At 63.9% G+C, this 21683-nt stretch overlaps 3 protein-coding genes across 10 annotated transcripts in view; 1 reads left to right on the top strand and 2 right to left on the bottom strand.

Moving 5' to 3' along the window:
• The window catches only part of CLCN2 (chloride voltage-gated channel 2), a 45604-nt gene extending 36469 nt beyond the window's left edge, over positions 1-9135 (top strand). For 2 of the 3 annotated variants that reach the window (XM_048865456.2, XM_048865458.2), the window contains 9 exons: positions 134-267; positions 1687-1871; positions 3180-3282; positions 3365-3438; positions 3614-3673; positions 5599-5637; positions 7116-7220; positions 7575-7661; positions 7985-9135. In XM_048865456.2, coding sequence (XP_048721413.2) covers positions 134-267; positions 1687-1871; positions 3180-3282; positions 3365-3438; positions 3614-3673; positions 5599-5637; positions 7116-7220; positions 7575-7661; positions 7985-8194 — 997 coding nt within the window. In that variant the 3' untranslated portion in view covers positions 8195-9135. The remainder of the gene's footprint in view (positions 1-133; positions 268-1686; positions 1872-3179; positions 3283-3364; positions 3439-3613; positions 3674-5598; positions 5638-7115; positions 7221-7574; positions 7662-7984) is intronic. The other variant, XM_048865457.2, reaches the window with a different exon arrangement.
• Positions 9136-9746: 611 nt separating this feature from the next.
• LOC125642663 (heat shock protein beta-7-like) lies at positions 9747-11932 on the bottom strand. Its single transcript, XM_048864341.2, has 3 exons — positions 11711-11932; positions 10536-10687; positions 9747-10333 (listed from the first exon to the last, which is right to left on the bottom strand). The coding sequence occupies exons 1-3, from the start codon at positions 11889-11891 to the stop codon at positions 10145-10147; spliced, it is 522 nt and encodes a 173-aa protein (XP_048720298.1). The 5' UTR covers positions 11892-11932; the 3' UTR covers positions 9747-10144.
• Positions 11933-12387: 455 nt separating this feature from the next.
• Positions 12388-21683, bottom strand: part of FAM131A (family with sequence similarity 131 member A) — a 45592-nt gene continuing 36296 nt past the window's right edge. For all 6 annotated transcript variants that reach the window (XM_048864581.2, XM_048864580.2, XM_048864584.2 and 3 more), the window contains one exon: positions 12388-19256. In XM_048864581.2, coding sequence (XP_048720538.2) covers positions 18754-19256 — 503 coding nt within the window. In that variant the 3' untranslated portion in view covers positions 12388-18753. The remainder of the gene's footprint in view (positions 19257-21683) is intronic.

The raw sequence follows: 21683 nt of genomic DNA, 5'->3' as shown, positions 1-21683 counted from the left end.
CACCCAGATGAGCCGCTCACCTGCCCCCAAGGTGCTGGGGGAGCGTAGCTTGGACGGGACCCGCGCGGCAGGGCTGAGCGCTCGGCAGCAGCCCTCCCGCCCCCTGCTCAGGGCCGTGCCTTCCTCTCTGCAGGAAGTACAACATGCGGGTGGAGGACATCATGGTGCGGGACGTGCGTTACCTCACCCTGAACTGCAAGTACCGCAACCTGCAGGAGGTGCTGTGCAACACCAAGCTGAAGAGCCTGGCGCTGGTGGAGTCGGCTGGTGAGATGTGGGGGCTGCACAGGGAGCAGGCGACGCCGCGGGGGCGGTCCAGAGCGCCTCGTGCCCTGGCCAGCCTGGGCTGTGCCCAGCTCACTCTGGGCCGTGCCAACATGTGTGCCCAGCCCCTGGGCCAGCACAGCCCTCCTGGGCAGAGCAGGCTGCCCGCAGAGTGGCCATCAGGAGCCCCTCCCCACCCAGCGCCCCCAGCAGACTCCCGGGTCAGCAGTGCTCTGGCACTGGGCCCGTCTCCCTGGCGAGGGGCCGGGCACTGAGATCATCCTGAGCTTCTGCCCGGCCCTGTGCCAGACGACAGCCCACTCTGACGTTTATCTCCTCTGCCTGTCTGCCATGCCCATTACTGTGGCGACAAAGGATGCTGCGTTACCATGGCAATCTGTAAAGTTTAACGGAAACAGGAAGGCCAGTGCAGCCTCTTTCAGTGGATCCTTCCTCACCCCACTTCAGAGCCAGACGGCAAATAAACAGGAGTGGTGGGGAAGGGGAGGAGGATGGGCCTCCTAACTGCAGAGGGTGGGGCTCAGGGCTCTTCTGTTAGCTGAGACCCCACAACTCCTCACACATGGGCTGGTGCCTGAAGCAGAACCTCTCAGTTCTTGCCTGTGGGCACCGTGGGGCCTTCCTGCTTGCCCCAGAGTCCCAGGCCCTGCTCCAGAGCAAGCAGACCCAAAGGTCCCAGACTCATCAGCCTGGACCCAGCATCCCGTGGGCACACTGGTGGGCAGGGAGCAGACCTGGGCACAGAGCGGGGAGTTCAGGCCCAGCTGTAGGAGACCCTGATGGTCCCTTCCCGTTTCTGGGCACTGCGCCTTTGCCCCCTCCCCCGGAGCAGTTATCCCCGGGTTGCAATAGGGGAAACTGAGGCCCAGAGAGGGGAAGGCACTGGCACAAGGTCAGCCAGCAAGCCTGGGGCAGAGCCAGGAATAGGATCCAGGAGTCCTGCTGTCTCCCAGCCCCAAGCTCAGAGCCCTGGGCCTCCCGCATCCTCGTGCTGAAACAGGAAGACCAAGCAGGCTCTGTCCCATGTGGCAGCTGCTCTTAGAGACACCCCACCCTGCCCGGGGAGGGTGGACCCCGGTGCCTCCGGCCTGGGTGGGACTGGGTTTTTCATTTTCAGCTACTGCTCCATGGACAGATGGACGGACAGGCCTGGGAGCCAGGAGTCCTGCAGGGCACACCTGTCCCATCCTCCCCGCATCCCCTCCCCGAGCCCTGCCAATGGGCTGGCAGCCTGAGCTCTCCTGCAAGGAGGCATGGCAGCTCTCCTGAGGGCTCAGGTTTGGGTCTCCACCCTGGGGGCTGGGGAGGGGGTGGATCTAGCCCCCGGGGAAGCTAACGCCGCTCCCAGCTGTGACCCCCAAGCTGACGGGCTGGCGGCCCTTTGGGGCTGGTCTCCTGCAGAGTCCATGATCCTGCTGGGCTCCATCGAGCGGGCCCAGGTGGCAGCACTGCTGAGCAGCCAGCTGGGCTACCAGCACCGCCTGCAGTACATGCAGGAGAGGGCGCAGGCCGGGAGGAGCAGCGTCACCGAGAAGCCCCAGGACAAGGCCGGCCACGGGGCCTCCCACCCGGGAGTGCAGTTCCAGGTGAGAGGCAGGGGGCAGCATGGGGATCCCCTGCCCGACTGCCAGGGCTGGGCTGGTGATGGGATGCCCAGGGCCCGCTGCACCCTCACCCCACTGCCATGCAGGGAGCCGCTGGCTGGAAACTCCAAAGCACCCAGCGCTCCCAGGCCTTCGAGAGGCTTCTGTCTGGGAGTGCCCCCCCCCCCCGGTTCCTCACGCCAATCTGGTCAAGTCTGGGCTGGCTGTGAGCGCAGGTCTAAATCTTCCTGGCCTGGATGGTGCACCTTGGGCCCCTGCCTACCCGCCCTCCCTCTGGCCTGGGATGCTCTGGATTGGCCTGGTAATGGGGCATCACAGAACTATGCCTCCCTGAACTGGGCTGGGCTGGATGGGGTATGGATGCCCCAGGCCCATGGTTCCCCATCCCACCTGGCTGGTTGTGGGAAATTCTGCCCCCCACCCCTGCTGAACTGGGGATGGGATGCCCTGGACTCGCCTGTCACGGGGTCCCTGGGCGCTGCTCTGGAGCTGCTCCCTACGACACCAGGCAGGACTCTGGGGAAGTCTCCTCTCTGGGAGCAGCCTGTCTGCAGGGCAAGCAGTTCACCCGGCTTCCACCTTCCTGGGTCTGACCTCGGAGCATTCAGCCTCCTCTGCCCTTCCGTGCGCTTCCTGCAGCGAGTCCGCCCAGGCGGGGTCCTGGGGAAGCCAGAGGGTCCTGCCCCCCAACTCTGCAGTCAGACGTGACTCTCAGCCAGCCAGTAAAACAGAGGTTTATTAGACGACAGGAACATGGTCTAACACAGCGCTTGTAGGTGCAGAGAACAGGACCCCTCAGCCGGGTCCATTTGGGGGGGCAGTGAGCCAGACAACCACATCTGCACTTCACTCCATGTCCCAGCCAGCCCCAAACTGAAACTCTCTCCAGTACCCCCTCCTCTGGGCTTTGTCCCTTTCCAGGGCCAGGAGGGCACCTGATTCCTTTGATCTCCAACCCTTCAGCTCTCACCTTGCAGGGGAGAAGGGCCCAGGCCATCAGTTGCCAGGAAACAGGGTGTCGGCCATTCTCTGTGTCCAGACCCCTGCACACACCTGCCCTCTAGGGCTCTGCAATGATCATACGCCCTTATCCCACCACCTAGATACTTAAGAACTGCCTAGGGGAAACTGAGGCACCCCCAAACGATTCAGAGGAAACATTAAGAACAGTCCCACTTCGTCACATCGTTCCCCATCCCACCTGGGGAACTCGGGGTGGGATGCCCTGGACTCACCCCACCCTACCAGGCTCAGGTGCTGGTTCAAGCCCCCTGTACATGCTGCCCCCAGATCAGCACGGAGGAATCCTCATCGGCCCCGCCACACGGAGCGTCCCGCAAGCCCCTGAAGCCGGCACTCAAGCGAAGTCCCAGCACCGTGGAGAGCCCCACAGGTGAGCCCCCCCGTGGGCCCCATAGTGCCGGCCAGGCTCCCGGCTCTTTGCACTAACGGTTTCTCTGCTTGTGTGTCCCCAGCCAGGAGCCCAGATCACTCGGGCATTGCCCTCAAGAGCCTCTTCTGCACCAGCGCTGCCATGGAGCCTGCTGAGGTGAGTGCCCCTCCACCCCCCCCCCCCAGACGGTGTTCCCCACCACCATGGCACCTTGGCCCCTGCTCTGTGCCCAGCCCCCACCCGAGGCCCTGGGGCGATGGCGCCCGGCCAGGCCGCTGTGGTTTCCCATAATGCCTCTGTCTTCTCTCCTGTTTTTCTCGTGGCTAAAAAGTCTGAGAATTCAGCACCACCCGAAAAGCGCAAGTTGAAGCGCGTCCGCATTTCCATCGCGGTAAGTGTGTGCCGCGCCTTGGCCAACCACAGGCCAGCCGCCACCCTCCCCCAAACTGTGCTGAGGGCGCCCCACACCTCCAACCATCTGCAGCCTCCCTCGGGATTTCCAGCTGCAGAGCCCTTCCTGGCACGCCTTAATGAATCCCCGGGCCCTGCTGTGGGGTCACCACACCGGCTTACAGGTGGGGAAACCGAGGCGCAAAGGCGGGGAGGGACCTCCTCCCCATGGCCAGGCAGTGGCTGAGCCAAGGATAGAACCCAGGCGTCCTGACTCCCAGCGCACGGGTGACGATCAGGGTGGCCCAAGGGGCAAGAAGCAGAAGCATCCCCGTGTTGCAGAGACTGGCCCCGGCCGTTGCCTGCCCCGCCCCTATACAGCCTGTCTGCCACGTGCAGAGGATGGGCAAGGAGAGCGGAGTTCCTATGTCCATCCCCCCACCCCACAGACACACCCCCCGCTCCACTCCTGGAGCCATCCTGAGCTCTGGGGACTTTCAGCACAGTATGGTCTCTGATCTGACCCCCCCATCCCATTTCACCTTCTCCCAGCTGATCCAGTGGGAGCCTAATTACGCTCCTTCCAACCGACTAATCTGGCAATGATCCACTCCTACCAGCCAATCAGAAATCAATACCTCCTGAGCTGATCTGATTCCCCTCTCCCAGCTGATCCAATGGAAGCCTTTTAACGCTCCTTCCAACCGACCAATCTGGCGACGATCCACTCGGAAATTAGCACATCCTAGATCATCGCTCCTTCCCCTGCCGATCTACCTCCCCTTCCCCAGTGAGCTCTCCCGATTCACGCCTGTGGGTGCTCCCCTCCCGTGCCTTTCTGGCCTGGGATGAGCCAGACTGCAGAGGCGGCTCCGGGAGCCCCTGAGGGCAGAGGAGCATGGCTGAGGGCACGCCAGGCTGCGAGCAGCGAGGGGCTGCCAGCGCAAAGGGGCTTGTGATCCCTCCCCAGAGCCAGGCGCCCCCAACTACATGCAACCCCTTGTGAGAGGGGCACAGTGCCAGCTTTTGGGGGAGGGGGCTGAGCTTGGAGTGTGTTCACGGGAGGCCCCCAGGTGTAGGAGGCCCGGAGCGAGGGGCGGCAGTCGGCTGAGAGGGGGAGTAACACTGCAGCCAGCTCCCACCCGGGCAGGCAAACCAGAGAGGCAGATCCCCCTGCTTCTGCCCTTGACCCAGGAGCAGCTGAGCACTGGATGGGACCTGAGGCACAGAAGGACAAAAGCCCAGACCCTCCGAGGTATTTGGGCTCCTAACCTCCATTGACATCGATGGCATGGGAGTTCAGTGTCTAAATACCTTGGGCCTCTGGGCTTGGGGGACTCACCAAAGGGGAATATATGGCGGGGCACGGACTAGAACCTGCAGCTCCCAGGCTCGAGCCTGAACCCCTGCACCCTCCTTGGGCCCTGGGCCTTGGGCAGGGCAGGCAGGGGGACTGCTCCCTGCAGCAGAGGAGTGAGCTCTGGAGCAGCATGGGGAGAGGGAGTGTGGAGAGCAGGTGTCTGGGGCGTCGAGGGGGGAGCTGAGCAGTGGGGTGCAGCCTGGCTTCTGTGGCCAGCAGTGTCCTGCAGAGCCAGAGTCGGGAGCTGGGATGCAGGGCATGGGAGGGGGAAAATCCACGTTCAAGCGGGGCAGTGTGAGGGGCCTGAGACAAGGCAGGGCGAGGGAGCTGAGCTGGGCTGAAGGGGGAAGAGTGGGGATCTGGGCGCAGCAGGTAGTGTTGGTGGGCCGGGTTGCTCCTTGCCCACAATCAGCACTGTGCTCTGAGCCGGGAGGCTGTAGGGAGCCACAAGCTCCCCGAGTCAGAGCCGGATCGGGCACAATCATGCCCACCCTGGCTCCGTGGCACACACCGGCTCCACGTCCCCACAGCCTGGCTAACACTCCGCCTCCCTCCCTCCCTTGCAGGACCAGTATGAGCTGCCTGGCGAGATGAGCCCCTCCGAGGTGAGTGCCAGCAGGGGCACCATGCGCCAGGCCCTGCCACTGTGGCACCCTGCAGATGGAAGGGACTTGAGTCCTTTCCTGGGGGCCAGGCCAGCTGGGCCCTGTCCCTCCCCAGGGTGAGGGCCACATTGGTGGGATGCCCAGGGCTGAGTCTCCCTCACCCCTTGGTCAGGAGCTGCCCCTGGGCCAGCTGGCACAGAGCAAAGGGATCTGTCTGCCCTGCTCCCCCGGCTCTGCTGAAGCCCACACTTCCTGGGCGCAGCGAGGGGACCACCCCCCCACACACACACAGTTTGGGGGCCGCCGGGCCCTGGGGAGCCTGCTCTGCCTTGCCAAGTCCTCATGGCACCACCCGTGTCACTCGCCCAGCGAATATGCCCCTCCCGCCCCAGCCATTCCGCCTGCCAGGAGCTGAGAGGTCCTGCTCCCCAGGGCCCCTGCCCAGCTCTGCTCTCCAGGGGGCTGGAGGCAGGGCAGTCCCACCCCCTGCTCTTCCCCTCCCCCATGCTGCCCATGGGTCCTGTGGAGAAAGGGAGGGAATGTGGGGAGGTAGCAGTGGGGGCACAAGGAGAGGAGCTGGGGAGGGGAGAGGGACTGGCTGGAGAGGCTCAGTCCTGTAGGGGGAGGCAGCTGGGAGAGGATCTCCTCAATTCCCTCGCATTAAATGTCAGAGCTGCCCCTCCGTGGGCAAATCCTGGCCAGGCGGGGCCCGGGGGGAGGCCCTGGGCACTGGGGAGGGGAGGCGGAGCCCCCCAGGTGTGGGGCGAGGCTGCGGGGCTTCTGTGCATGTGCCAGGCAGAGGAGGCAGGTCCCACTGCGGCAGCGGCTGATGGCAGGGCTGGGCTCGAACAGCCCCCGCAGCTCGGGGGGAGCCGCATGCACCACCCTGCTGGGCCACAGGCAGCATGGCCGGGATGCCCGCTCCCGCCAGGGGAGCCCGCTGCCCCGTGCAGCTGAGGGCGAGGAGGCTCTGCCCATGGGCCCATGCAGCCTTGGCCTTGTGCTGAGCGGGGCCAGGGAGTGACAGTCGGGCACCCGCTGGGGGGCTGTCGAGCTGGGCACGCAACCCCCGGTAACCAATGGGGCCTGCTCCCGGTGGGCTGGATCCAAGCCATCTCCCCCTAGTGGGGGCGTCCCATTCCCCATCCCCTGAGCCGGCCAGTCCTCCACCCTGGAGCCAGATCGGAGCCAGCGTCCTCTAGGGGGAAAGGCTGCATGTCCGATTCCTTGCCTGCCATATCCAGCCAGTCCCCCGGTCCTGGGCCTGGATCAAAACTGTCACCTCCGTGTGTCCTGTTCCTTGGCCCTGAGCCAGGCAGTGCCCTCCCTTCCCCCCCACGCCCCCCCCCTTGGGCAGGGCATGGGGCTGCAGGTGGAGCATTGGGAGAGCACTGGGCTTTGGACTGCCCTGCCCATCTGTTGAGGCCCACCCTGCCTCTCCCCCCGTCTCTGGCGCTCACAGCCCCTCTGCCTTTCAGATCATGGAGTGGGAGAAGCAGCAGCTGGACCAGCCCGTGAACTTCAACAACAGCAAGATCGACCCTGCTCCCTTCCAGCTGGTGGAGAGCACCTCCCTGCACAAGGTGGGGTGGGCAGGGGTCCCGTGCTCCTTGGGGCGCCTGGCAGCTGGCTGCATGTGCACAGCACAGGGGTGCATTGACAGCCTGAGCCCAGCTCCCCATCTGGTGTCCTCTGCCCTGGGGCCTGGCTCCCCGGGCTCATCAATATTGCCCCTTCCCCATGCTGGCATGGCTGGTTCAGCTCTGAACTCTGCAGATCCACCCCCCATATCCTCTGCAGTGTGCGTAGGGCTGCGTCTCAGCAGACTCCCCCAGTGCGGGGTCCCCTCTGGCTCTCCCAACCCTGTAGGCCCCAAGCCCCAGTGGAGCCTGGCCAGCTCCCCGCCCCGCAGACCCTGAGCCCCGTCTCTGTTGCAGACTCACACCATCTTCTCGCTCCTGGGCGTGGACCACGCGTATGTGACCAGCATTGGGCGCCTCGTTGGCATGGTGTCCCTCAAAGAGGTGAGCAGGTCCTGGGGTACCTCCCAAACACCCCGGGAAAGGGGGGAATCAGCCCTATGGGACTCATCACATGGAGGCAGGAACAGAACCCCTGAGCCCTCCTGGGGGGTGAGCAATGGTGCCTTCCCCCCACCCTGAGCCCAGGAGCATAGGGTGCCACCAATCTCCGGGGAGGGTGTCTCTGGAGACCCTCCTGCACACCGCTCCCCTGTGCTTCCTGCAGCTGGGGGTGGGGGAGAAGGGCCCCAGGTGCCCTCATGCAGCTGGGGACATGGGCGGGGAGAGTTCCTCATGCCACGTGGCTGAGCCTTCTCTGCCCCCAGCTGCGCAAGGCCATCGAGGGCTCAGTCACTGCCAAGGGCGTGAAGGTCCGGCCGCCCCTGGCCAGCTTCCGGGACAGCACTGCCAGCAGCAGCGAGGTGGAGGCCGCGGACGTCCGCCAGCTGTGGGACCGGTGTCGGCGCCTCTCCATCCCCCGCGAGTCCAGCCCCGCCGAGTCCAGCCCCGCCGAGACGGACGAGAAGAGCCCGTGAGGGGCGGGGCCGGCGGGTAGAGCCCGCCCTGGCTGCTGATGGACACGACAGACACCGCCAGCCCCCGCGACGGTGGCACCGGTGCCGTTGCACCTTGGAGCCTGCAGGCCTGGCACCCTGCACTGCCAGCCGGAGCCGGAGCCCCAGCAAGCCACTGCCGTCAGCCCTGCCCCCGGAGCTGCCCCGGCAGCCCCCGTGTGGTGAAGAGGAAGGGTGAACCAAGTCCAGCCCCCGGGCTCCGCATGCGAGGTTCTCTGGGCAGCTGGCGCGGGGCTCCTGGGGGCAGAAGGCCGTATCCAGCACTACCCCCCGCTGCCAGGGGCCCCTTGGTCCCCAAACAGCACTGAGGGCTAATCCCCCCGCCCCCGACTCTGCAACTGTCTCACCCCCGGGCCCTCCAGCCCCAGCTCAGCCAGTGCCCCTGAATCCCGACCCACAGCTGCTCCCCTCCCCTGGTTACACCTGCCACGGGCTCTGCCCCCCACCCAGCTCTGCCAGTGCCCCTGAATCCCAACCCACAGCCCTCCCCCTTGGCTCGACCTGCCGGTGCTCCTCAGTCCTGAGCCGCAGGCCCCCCCCTCGCTAGTCAATCTCCCGTCGAGTCTGTCAACCATGCTACCTCTGGGGGTGGTTTGTGGTACGGGGCAAGGGCGCAGTGGGGAGAGGGCAGCTGGGCTTAACCGAGGCCAGAGGTGAGTTTGGCTTGGAGCCCAGGGTGAACAGCACAAGCACTTCCCCCCCCCACACCCCCAGTCTCACTGAGCCCCCCTCCCCAGCATGGCTGCTCTTGCCTGGCCCTGGGCAGGGTCCCAGGGGCTCGGAGCCGGGGGCGGGCAGCGACCGGGTCTCTCTGGGCCCTGCGCGGGCCAGGATGTAAATACAGAGATTTTTATATTAATTTAATAAAAGGACTTTATAAATAGAGCAATAAAGTAACTCAACGAGCGGCTGCTGCATGCCAGGCACCTCTGATGCACCTGGGCTGGGGGGTGGGGCACATTGCTACAGCCTGGCACCAGCTGATTTTGCTCAGCAGCCTTGCAACTGCAAAGGGGACCAGCGGGGGGGTGAGGGGGGGTGGGCCTGCATGCCGCTCCTACCCCAACCAGCCAGTGGAGGGAGCTGCTGCACCGAAACAGCTGGGGGCCGGGTGGGCTTGGCGGGTGGGAAGGTTGGCAACAGGCCTGGCCTTCCCCACGCTGCTGTGAATTGGGTCTCCCTGTCCCTTCACTGCCAAACGAGGAGCCTGTGTGCTCCCCACCGGGGGAGCCCCGCTGGCGCTGGCCCTGGGGTGTGGAGCTCCCCATGCCGGCTGGCCCGCTCCCTGGGCCGGCACCACCCTGGAGGCAGCTCTGCAGCCAGCAGTGGGTTCAGGGAGCAGCCAGAGCGCACGGGGGGGGGGATGCAGGGTCCTGGCGAGTCGGGGTAAGGGGCTGAGACATGCGTCACCAGCAGAGGAGGCTGCTGTGTTGTACCAAGGGGAGGGTGAGCGCCCAGAGTGGGGGGGGCTGGGGCAAGCCGCAGGCCGCGAGGAATGGCCCAGACACAGCCATGTGTGGGAGAAACCTTTATTCCAAACAGGAGCCGGGGTGAGCCACCAGCCAGGTGCTGGGAGCCAGTAGCACGGGCCCCCGCACAGGACGGCGCCAGGCCCAGGGAGCCCCAGTGCAACGGGCTTGGGTGAGTGACTGGCTCAGCCTGGCCCAGGGCAGCCCTTCGCACGCCAGGAGCAGCGTGCGTGCCCCAGCCATGCAGCCGGGCAGGCCCATGGAGCCCGTGGTCCCAGCCTGCCCGGCCGCCTACTGAGCCAGCCTGCCTTACCCCGGGGCATGCTGGGCCCCGCCAGCTGCCCCCGCCCTCGACACATGTGGCCGGGCGGGGTGGTGGGTCACCTGCCCAGCTCATCTGTCAGGTTGCGGGGTGGGGGGGCAGGTGATGTGCCCAGGGGCTTCACAGCTGGACCTCGGTGCGGTACAGCGGCAGGGGCATCTCGCCCGCCTTGGCAGCCACGCCCCGCTTGGCCTTGATGACCAGCAGGCCCGCGTCGGTGAGGGCACAGCTGACAGACAGGGGGTCCATGTCCTCGGGGAGCTGGCACCTGTGGGTGAACGTGTTGGAGACGGTGCCGTCCTCTGCCACCTACCAGGGACACAAACACCCTGTGAGCGCGGGTACGAGCCACGTTCCTGCTGAGCACAGCCCCGTTCAGCCCCGCCTCTCCCAGGAGGGGGCGCCATAGGGACTGGGGCAGGCGTGGGGGCAGCGGGCAGCTCCCTGCTCCTGTCCCAGCCACCCCATTCCCGCCGTGCCTTGTTCGCTCCCCCCGACCCCAGCTCCTCACCTTCTCGGCCTGGATGATGATGTGGTAGTTGTACGTGGTCACCACCACGTCCTGCGGCTCGAACTGGCTCACGTCGGCCGTCACCTGGTACGTGTCGCCCCCGGCTCGCACGTTGCTGCCCAGGCTGCAGGGGCGCACGGAGCCCGGAGACCCTGCACGGAGCGGGGCAGTGAGGGGGAGGGATGAGGCCCCAGGAGCCAACAGAGGCCCGGGGGCTGCACCGTGTGGCAGGTGCTGAGACGGCCTGGCGAGCCGTGGGGGTGTCAGTAGGAGCTATGGGAGGGGTCACAGTGGGGTGTCGGGGGGCAGTGGGGGGGGGCAGGCGGGGGCTGGCACCCGGCAGGCAGGGGGAAAGCCAAGCTGCCGCCTCCCATGGTGGACTGCTGGTGCAGCGAGTGTGGCCGGTGCTGACTGGGTCTGTCACCCCGAGGTGCCTTTGCAGCGGCGGGGGGGGGGGGGTCCCTTGATTTTGCTCAGGACACCCAGGCTATTTGTAGAGCAGGCATGGGGGAGGGGCTGCCTGCTCATGGGGCTCTCTGGCTTTTGGTAGGGGGTCTGCTGGCAGTCAGGGCTGACTCAAGGGGGCATTTGACTAGCAAGCCAGGGTCGGGGGAGGTTGTTGAAGGGGGGGGTCTGAGTACTGGGAGATCAGAGGATTGATGGGGGTGGGATCTAGCTGGCAAGCCAGGGGCTGGAAGGGGATCTGGCTAGCGGGGGGGGGGGGGGAGGCATGATTGCTGGGGTGGGGGTCAGGCTAGTGGGGGATGGGAGGATTGAGTGTGGGGGGGTTGGCTAACAAGCGGGGGGGGGCTGGAAGGGGGGCATGGGATGAAGAACCCTCACCCCAAAGGGTGAGCACAACCCTGGGCCTCGGGATTGCAGAGGCTGACTGGCCACCCCACACCCCATGGGGGCTGCATCTCCCTCCCCTCCCTGGGTGTAAAGGCAAGGACCTGCCTGGGTGGTCAGGGGCTTTGAACCAGCACCATAGCGCTGAAAGCACAGGCCTCGCCCACTCGCCCAACAGGAGGGATTCCGGGAGCTGGTAGCAGTAGTAGGCTCTCACCTTCTTTGGCCCACGAGCCCCTCCCCACCGTCCTGCCCCTGTGCAAGCAGTGGCTATAGCACCCTGAGGCATGTGCGGGGTTGGGTCCCCCCACACCCATGGCCCCCACCTGTGTATCCATAAGAGTCCCGGGCCCGCGCGGCGAAGGGGCCGTGGCGCAGGGAGCTCCTGTCCCCCTCCTCCCCAAAGCGCCCGCGGGGCTCGAAGCAGGGCTCGGCAGGGGGCGCGTTCTGGCTGTAGGTGCTGATCCGCTCCGAGCGATAGGTGGAGGACGAGCTGACGGACGCCATGGCGCTGGTGCCGGCCCGCGGAGGAGACGGGTCACTGCTGGGAGAGGGAGCGAGGGGAGGGGCGGGAAGGCGGTCAGAGCCTGGAGATGCCCATAATTAGCAAGGTGTCCGATGGCACCGGCCCCTGGAATGCGAGATAAGGCGGCCCTGTTCCCAGATAGCGCCTGGCAGGGCCGCGTGCATGTGGAGAGTGGGGGGGGGGGCAGCATCACCATGGCCACCGCAGCCCCCGGGGATGGAGAAGGGGCTGGATCCCCTTTGGAGCAGGGAGGGGGACTCTCGGGCAGGACTGGCCATGGTTGGGGTACTTCAGCAGGACCCTATGGCGCAGGAGGCAGGACCCTGGGATGCCATTCCCTCGAGATCCGGCCCGCTCAGAGGTGGTCACCCTGGCCCCTGCTGGCCATTGTCCCCGCCGGGGTCGGGCCCCTGGGGAACGCAAGGCGCCCATGGAGGGAAGTGGATGAGACCCACCAAGGATGCGCCCACACGGCACTGCAGTAACAAGACTTGTTTTATTCAAGGCCTGGCAGGACGGCCACAGGCAGCTGGGACACAGGACAACAGAGAGCGGCTCTCAGCAGCCAAAGGGCCAGGCCGGCGGCTCACGGTCCCCAAGCACAGTGCGAGGCCACGCGGCCCCGGGGTTGGCTCCTGGGGACCAAGACAGGGTCCATGGGACACTCCTCCCCACTCCCAGCCTGCTGCCCCACTACACACTCTGCCCAGCACATCCCTGTGTGTACACACACATCCCTCCCCTCACATCAGTGAGTACACACACCCCTCCCATCACATCTGTGTGAATACACACATCCCTCCCCTCACATCAGTGAGTACACACACCCCTCCCATCACATCTGTGTGAATACACACATCCCTCCCCTCACATCGGTGAGTACACACACTCCTCCCATCACATCTGTGTGAATACACACATCCCTCCCCTCACATCGGTGAGTACACACACCCCTCCCATCACATCTGTGTGAATACACACATCCCTCCCCTCACATCGGTGAGTACACACACTCCTCCCATCATAACTGTGTGTGTACACACCCCCTTCCCCTCACAGCCGTGTGCATGCACACACCCCTCCCCTCACATCGCTGACTACACACACCCCTCCCATCACATCTGTGTGAACACACACATCCCTCCCCTCACATCATGTGTGGTCACACCTCCTCCCCCTCATACACACACACACACATCCCTCACAGCAGTGTGCATGCACACATCTCCCCTCAGACCTGTGCAACATACACACGCGCACCCCCCCACATTTGTGCATGGACATGGACACCCACACCTCACCTCCCGGCACATACACATCTCCCCTCACATCCATGTGCCTATGCACATGCCCACCTCTCACATGCGTGTGCACACACACCCACCTGTATGTGGGCAACACAAGCACACACGTACGCACACCACGCGGCCACATGCCTGCATAGCCCCTTCAGGTGAAGTGCAATCGGAGTCACCCGCTCCTGCCACAGGTTGGGGAAGGCCCAGGGACTAGCAATTGCCCAGCGCTGCTAGCCACCCCCTCCTAGTTGCCTTTCCCCTTCCAGATGCTGCGTTATTAGGTTCTCTGGGGTGTCGGGCAGCCCCTCAGTGAGCCAGGCTCCTTAGGAGAGAGCGTGCTACAATGGGTAGGGCAGATGTCTGGGGGTCAGGACTCCTGGGTTCTTTTCCTCATTTGGGCAAGCCACTTCAGCACCGATCAGCAAGGATATGAAGGAGACTAACTCCCATTGAACTCAATGGGCATTCAGTGACTAAATACCTTTAAGGATCTGGGCCGTCTCCTCCCCGGGCCTCTGTTTCCCCAGCTGTCATAAAGGGGTGATGCCCACGCCCTGGGCATGGGCCGGGTTAACATGGGAGTGTTTGTGAATGTGCCCAGAGTCTCTCGGACGGGAGGGGCTAGCAACCAGCATGGTCTCCCACTACCTCTGCCCCACGGCTGCAGCTGGGAGCTGCCCCTCTGACGGCCGAGTCTCCGGCACGCTGGCACAGGGCCACTGTCGCCCACTCCAAGCAGGGAGCAGGGGCGGGCGGAGCTGCCTTATGTTCCTGGGGGAAGGGGCATTTCAGACCTTGCAGGTAGTGCCCATCTGTGTGTCCGGGGGAGCCCACCTGCCAGTGTCTCCCAGAGCGAGGGAGGCTTCAGTCCCTTAGAGGGTGGGGAGCCCACAGCCTATCAGCAAGGGGGCCAGAGTCCATGGTGTGAGGGCACGGGCCGGGGGGGGGGGGGTGCAAACACCTGCTCCCTGCTGGGACCAGACTCAGACTCATTGCTCGGGGGGCTGCCCGACAACAGCGGTGGGGAGCGGCGTGTGGGCACTGCCGGGGTGGGGCACAGTGGGGCCTGGGCTATGTGGGGAAACGTGGGGTGGGGAGTGCCCCAGGAGAGACTGCTGCCCAGGGCCCATATAGACCTTAGCCTGAATGGGAGGGAAGATTGAAGGGGTCTGTGGCAGAGGGTTGGGGAGGAGCAGGTCAGCTTCCCCTTCCTCCCCCAAATCCTGGGGTTCCCTGGCCGAGTTAAAAGAGCCAGTTGCTCCCCCTGCCCAGCGAGAACCACCTCCCCCCCGAGCATTTAGATCTAGTAGCCCACCGTGCCACCCACTCAGGCTGGCTCAGGCACCAGGGCCTGGGGAGAAGCTTCCAGCCCAGCCCGTCAGGGGTGCAGGGTCCAGGGCTCGCAGGCGAGCAATCCAGAGAAGGCACAGAGCTCGCTCGTGCTCGCCTCTGGGCCCAATCCACAGCCTGGGGGAGCCAGGGGAGGCTTTCCAATGTCTTCAAAGGGCTTTGACTCAGACCTTGTGCAAGCAACCCTACAATAACAAGCCAGCATGCTCAGCCCAGCCCAGCACTTGTCAGCAACCCTACAATAACAAAACAGCATGCGTGGTCCAGTGCTCTCAAGCAACCCTGTAATAATACAGCAGCATGCACAGCCCACAGCACTCGTGCGACCCTACGATAACAAACCACCAGGCACAGTGGAGAAAACCTGATTCCATGTCCCCTTGCTGTCTGCTACAAGGTCACTGCAAGCGCTAAGCCTGTGCCAGCCATTCTGGGACACCGTCCCCAAGCCCTCAGGCCCCGCTGCCTGCCCCTGGGCTGTGAGCAAGGCACGTGCCCGCTGGCGGAAGCAGGTTTGGCCTCATGTCACCCGGCTGGAAAGTCACTGCTGCCTTCGGGGAGCAACATCAGCCCTCCAATCAGGGGCACGTTTCCTCCTCAGGCCCATGGCCTAGACGGGACAATGGCACCCCCCGCCTCCCTGGGTCAGGCAGCTTCCCAGCACAACGTGTCCCAGTGCCCTGGGATCCATCCCTGGACCCCGGACACTGACTCTCTGGCCCAAGAGCTTGCTAACACCCTCCCACATCCCCGGTTCTCTGCAGGGAGACGGTGACAGCTTGACCCCCATTCACTCCCCATCCCGGGCCCTGAGCAGACGCACTGGCCAGAGACTGGGGCAGTCCCGGGCAATGCCCGGTGCTACTCAGCATCCAGCAGGCATCTCTGAGGCAGGCAGACGCTCTGCCAAGGTGCAGGCACGGACTGGCTGCTCGAGAGCCAGGTTGGGGAGCGGGCCGAGCCCCGGGGTCAGATGCAACCTCCCCTTGCCCAGAGTCAGTTCCTCAGGAGCTCCACAGGCCGGGCCTGAACCCTAGTTTAGGCACTTGATCAGCTGGTTGAATTTCAATAAAGCAGGAGGGGGCAGGCCCTGCTGGGAGCTCTGGGGACCTGGGGGGCAGCACAGGGGCCCCAGGCTGCCTCATACCCTTGGGGCTCCCTGCACCCAGATCCCGCACTGGCTCCTGCAGGAGGAGTGTTTGGCACATTTGGGGACTGCCGGGCAGTGTGAAGTGTCGGGGGAGATCGGGGACTGGGGAGGAGAGGGTCCCACGGCAGCCAGGCAGCAATGCTCCCGGCCCACCCGTTGCTTTAATGAATTGCATTGGTAAACATAACGTAGCTGACAGTGGAACTGGCCAGGGTGCAATCCGGCACTGGGGGGGAGACAAGCCATTGTGTGTGCCGGGGGCGGGAGAGGGAAACCGCCCATAGAGTGTGTGTCGGGGGGAACTGGACAGGTCAGTGGCGGGGCTAGGGAGGGAACAGGCTACAGTGGGGGGGGGCAGGCAATTTTGTGTGTGAGAGGTGGAAACAAGCCACTGTGAAGCAGGGACAGGGGACAGGCCATTGTGTGTGGGGGCAGGGGGGACACAAGCCATTGGGGAAGGCCATAGAGTGGGGGGGCGGGAGGGGGAAATGACAGGCCACTGTGTCTGTGTGGGTGGGTGGGTGGAACAGGCAGGGGGGATGGGACAAGTCATAGCTTGGGGGGGGACACAAGCCATTGGATGCATGGGGAAGGCCATGGTGGGAGGGAATGACAGACCATTGTGTACCTGTAGGAGGGTGGAACGAGCCAGTGGGGGGGGGAGGGATGGGACAAGTCATAGCTTATAGTGAGGGGGGATGGACACAAGCCATTGGGTGCATGGGGGAGGCCATAGCATGGGGGGTGGGAAGAGTGGCCAGGCCAAGCACACCAGGGCCTGGGCCCGCCCAGGCTGGCCATGGGTGCTAGGGCTCCCTATGGCCCGGGGGTTGGCTAGAGCAGAAGGGGCAGAAGCTGCAGCTCTCGCTGCCCAAGGTAGTCCCCTTGCTTGGGGCCCTGCCCTGTCCCTGGGAATCACTGCTGGGAGCAATGCAGGGCGAGCAGCCCCATCAGCACCCAGCCAGTCTTGCTCCAGCTGGCAGTGCCTGGGTGCTGCCCCTGCAAGGCATGGTCCAGCCCCCCCCTTCCCCCTGGGCACCCACACAGGCCCAGGGGCGCTGCCGTCCCTTCCTAGCCAGCTCCCCATCAGGGCCCTACCTGTGAGCACCAGCTAGCAGCCAAGCAGGACCCTTAAAGCTGCAGGATCCCTTAACCATGAACAAGCCCAGTTTGGGGGTGGCTGCCACGTTCTCCTCCCCCCCCACCTCGCCCGGCTGTCTCCCCAGGCTGTGGGCACACGCACAGTGCAGGGGCTCCGATGCCCAAGATCTCCCAGGGTCACACGTGGCACCATTTAGCGCCTGAGTGAAGGAGCACAGACGTGAGTCATAGTCCACGCACCCAGCCCAGCCCCCCCGCGCCTCTCAAACATCAGGGGCTGGTGCCTGCCGACTCGTTGGAGCTACAGCCTGACATGGGGCGGCAAATGCTATGGGGCCGTCACAGCCACGACAGCAAGGGAGAACCTGCAGGGCGAGGCTGAGATCCCGCCGGGCCCCTGCATTTCCACTGGGTGCCAGGCTCAGCATTCCTGAACCGTAAGGCCGAAAGCGGCAGCTGCCAGGAGCCAGCCACAGCCCCCCTGCCGGAGGGGAGGGGGCTCCCACCTCAGCTAGAGGGACAGGAACCTGTGGCACTCACCACAGCTGGGACTTGGGTTTTGTTTCCCACTGGCCTGTGGCAGGCGCTTGGCATTGTTGTGTGCGCTCAGATCTGCGTGTGCGCCCCGGCAGACCCAAGGGCTGGCAGTCAGCTCCAGGGCTGGATTTGGGGCGGGCATTAGGGGCTAGGTTTGATCCCAAGCTGGGGGCGAGGCTTTGCATGAAATCCCACGGCCATGGCCGAACCAGAAAACAGCCCATTTGGATCCAGCCCCCAACTCAGACCTGGGGGCAGGGCTGGATCTCACCCCAGCCCAAGCTTCACTGGGGCTCGGAGCAGAGGGTCAGCTCTCCAAGGCAGGAATGGGGGTTGTAAAATGCTGAGCACCCTCATGAACAGTGGGGGTGGGGGGCATGTGCATGCGCACGTGGGGGGGGGGGTCTGTGTGCATTTGTGTGCACACACGTGGGACCACAGGTGCATGCCCGTGTCTGTGCATGCAGAAAGTATCCCTGGGATCATTCGAAATTACTCCAGCAAGGGGAACGTGAGCTCTACCCACTGCCCAGCCCAAGACGGCAGCTCTCCGGAGGCCAAGATGTCCAATGGGGAAGTTAATACTTAATTGCCAAGCCTGGGGTGGTACCAATCCCTGCACCATGTCACCCTGGAGCGTCCCCCAACATTCCCGGCCAGGGCCACACAGAGACAACATACAAAAATATAGAAAAAGATCTGCTCTCGCGCTCCCACCAACTCAGACCGTGCCCCCTTGTCCCGGCAGAGATGGCGATTCCTGTCCAGCTCCGTCCCGACAAACCTGCTCTGCCCTCGGCCGTCTCCTTGAGTCGGTTCACGATATAAAACCCAGTACAATAAAAGCAAAGAGCTGGTTTGTGCCAAAGGGTTGAAAAACGGCCTCCCAAGTCAAGTGCAGAGCAGCCCAACACAGTGCTCTGAGCCGGGGCTTGGGGGGCCGGAGCAGGGGGTTTACTCTTCGTTAGGAACGTACACGTGTTGCTTTAACAGCACTAGCCAGGCCCCCCGACAGCGAAAGGCGCCTCCCTAGGGGTTCGGAGGTGGGGTGCAGAACATGCTCAGAACCGTCTCAGATGGCGTCACGTCCAGTTGGCTCCAATTCAGGGCTTTTGGTTATCCCCAAAACACTCTCATGCAAAAAAACAGACGAGGGGGGAGAGAGAGAGAGACGCAGCAAGCAAATCCATCCGGTGGCCGGCCGCGAGGCCTCAGGCTTCACCAGTCTCCGCCAGTGGGGGGGCTGGATTTTCCTTCCACCATCCTCCTCTGCCCGGCTAAGGCTCACGCCAACCCCAAACAGGACTCGCCCACAAGAAGAACAGGGAACGGGGCCCGGAGGGGGGCGGGGGTGTCACGGAGTGGGACAGAAATGGCAGGTGAAGCATGCCACAGACCAAGACCAGTTCACTGCTCTTCAGCCTCCTCCTCCTCATCCAGTGACACCACCCCCGAAGAGGCCACGTCGGAGACTTTCCTCCGAACCCCGCAGCTGTCCCCGTGCAGTGGGCATGCCGTGTGGTCGTCCTTGCAGGACAGGCTGTCGTCTCCCGTGGGCGAGAGGCAGGACTCCGTGCAGGACATGGAGTACAGGGAGTCCTGGCACTCCAGCTGTCCTAGGCTCTGGAAGGCACTTTCTCCAGTCTGAGGGGGCAGCTTGGAGAGAAGCATCTCCTCCCCTCCGGCCATGGAGCCCAGCAGTTTGGCGGCCAGTTCGCCCGGCGAGCCCAGCTCCTTGAGCAGCAGGCTGTCCTCCAGGCTGCAGAGACTGGAGCACAAGGTCTCCGGGGAGATGGTCTGGGAGGAGTCGCTCTCGGGCTCGCAGGAGCCCTGCCGGACGCTGAGCTGGCACGGGTGGCTGCGGAGGAGATCCTTCAGGAAGGAGCCGGGCGGCAGGTGGCCTGCAGCATCTGCAACACACAAGGGGGGACCTGGCTTCAGCAGCACGGTTTCCCCCTCCCGGCCTGGCCTCCCTCTCTCCCCACAGCACCGGGCGGGGGAGTATCCTGGCAGCCGGCTAGGCAGTGCCAGGCCTCCTGCATGTGCCCAAGGGGAGAATCCTTGCTGCTGGGCAGAAGTGGATTAAAGCGGGTCTTTCCCCCCACCTTGGCTGCTTCCCCCGGCCCTTTCACTCCCCCTCCCCACATGGCCCCCAGGGAGGGAGCTTTCTGTCCCATGCACTGCACCTCCTCTCCCATTAGCTTTAGAGACGCCCTCCCCTGCTCCAGCCTGGCTGCCTCTGTCTCTCAACAAGAGCTGCCTGCAGCCCCATTGCGAACAGCTGAGATGCGATACCAGCTGCAGCCAAGGGATGGGTGAGGGAGGGAGCTGTGGCCAGGACACGAGCAGCTCATCATGCACCCAGGACATTGACCAGGCCAGCAGTCGCCCCGGACAGATGGGGCTGCTGGCAGCTGTGTGCATCCAGCCACGTAGCTGTGTCACTGGGAACATGAAGGGTGGGGAGCCAGGAAGTGACAGCATTATGGCTGACCCAAGCCAGGGCTGGGCTGGGCTGATCTCTTCGGGGGAGGCCTTTGGAGATCCCGCAATGGCTAGAATAATGCCACAGGCCCAGCCCCTGGGAAGCAACTTGTGGAAAAGGGTGACTCAAGGAAACGCAACAGAAACAAAGGTTTCAGAGTAGCAGCCGTGTTAGTCTGTATTCGCAAAAAGAAAAGGAGGACTTGTGGCACCTTAGAGACTAACCCATTTATTTGAGCATAAATTTTCGTGAGCTACAGCTCACTTCACCGGATGCATACTGTGGAAAATACAGAAGATGTTTTTATACACACAGACCATGAAAAAATGGGTGTTTATAGCTCACGAAAGCTTATGCTCAAATAAATTGGTTAAACAGAAACAAACACATCCCAAGGACCTGAGCATGGGCTAGAGGCAGGGCTGGACCCTAGCCCCACAGGGCCCATGCCTTTAAGCCCCAGTGAGTGCTGTGCTCCTGGGCAGCCTCTGACCCGAGCCAAAGCCCTGCTCACCTGCAAGGACGACGGTCCAGGTTCTGTGCAGTGCCCAGCATGCTGGGTGCACAGACCCTCGGGAAATCTGCCCATGAGCGTCCCCATGAGAGCTGTGGGGCATGTCGGAAACCCTGGCCCTTAGCTGGGTGCCTCAGGGGATCTGCAAATCAGACCCTCTGAGCGGAGGGGTATTTTGGCTCACTTGGCAAGAGGCCCTGCAGCTTGCCCAGCGCAGAGACTCCCCTTCTCTTGCCCCTGTAGCCTCTGCCTGGCTCTCTCCACCCCTCTGGATTGGCCCTGCACCCTTTTGGGCAGCTCAGTGACGCCTGACTGGCCCCAGGGAGAGGCAGCTTGGAAGGCCCCTTCGGGGGAGGCCATGCCCAGGAGCGAGGGGGCAGGTCACAGCACTTGCTCTGACACACATGTCCTGGGGGGCTTTGTGCCAGGTCACCCCACAGCAGCACTCTCAGAGCTCAGGGGCTCTGGGGGTCGGGACCGAGGGGCACCGGCAGAGCTGTGTGTGCGGAGCTCAGGGAGTCGGGATTGAGTGGCACGGGCAGAGCCGTGTGCGGGGAGGCCTCTTTCCATACTGTGCCTAACGTTCGCCAGCATTCTCAGAGCCCGCTCCCCAGCCATGCCACCCTCTCACCCTCCCTGCTCCTGAAAATCCAACCAGGGACTTTGTAAAAAAATCCTTCTAAACGTTTGATTCTAACACATGAAATTGCAACGAGTTTGGACATTGGGGCTGCAGCAGTAATCAGTGGGTTGCTCCCTCTCCCACAAGCCGCCATCTGTTGAGGCTCAGAGCCCCAACCCCCCGGGAAGGATGCGCCCCAGCCAGGGTCCCTCCCAGGGAATGCAGCATGTCAGTATGCCCAGGGGTTGGGGGCATGTCAGAGCAGCAGTGGGGGAGGGTGCCACGGGACCAATGCCCGTGGTGCCGTTCCATGCCCACAAACCCAATCAGGGGCGGGCGCCCATCCGCCAGCTCTTCCACTTTGCCTCTAATTACAGAAGAGCAATTAGACCCTTCTCTGGATGGAGTGTGGGCAGATTATTGCTGACTGCCTTTGATATGCAAATTGCCCGAGATTAGTGGGCATCTAATGACTGTGAGAAAGCACCTTTGTTTGCACAGGACACGGATTACACGCCTGGAGAGGACACGTGCATTGGCCTCTCCTTCCTTCTTGTTTGCCACAGCGGCAGGGGCTGATGTAGGGGACGTGCCCTGGGGTCCCTCTCAGGCTGGCCCCCCGCAGAGCCTCGGAAAGGGGGGAGCACTGGCAGGCCCTGCGCTGCCCACTGAGACCTGTGCAGGCGCTGGTCCCCACTGCTCACAAGAGTGGGGAG

Source organism: Caretta caretta, chromosome 9 (assembly GCF_965140235.1).
Source record: "Caretta caretta isolate rCarCar2 chromosome 9, rCarCar1.hap1, whole genome shotgun sequence".
In the NCBI taxonomy this organism is placed as follows: domain Eukaryota; kingdom Metazoa; phylum Chordata; order Testudines; family Cheloniidae; genus Caretta; species Caretta caretta.
Note: the sequence above shows the minus strand (reverse complement) of the source record. Positions and strands in the feature narration are given on the sequence as shown.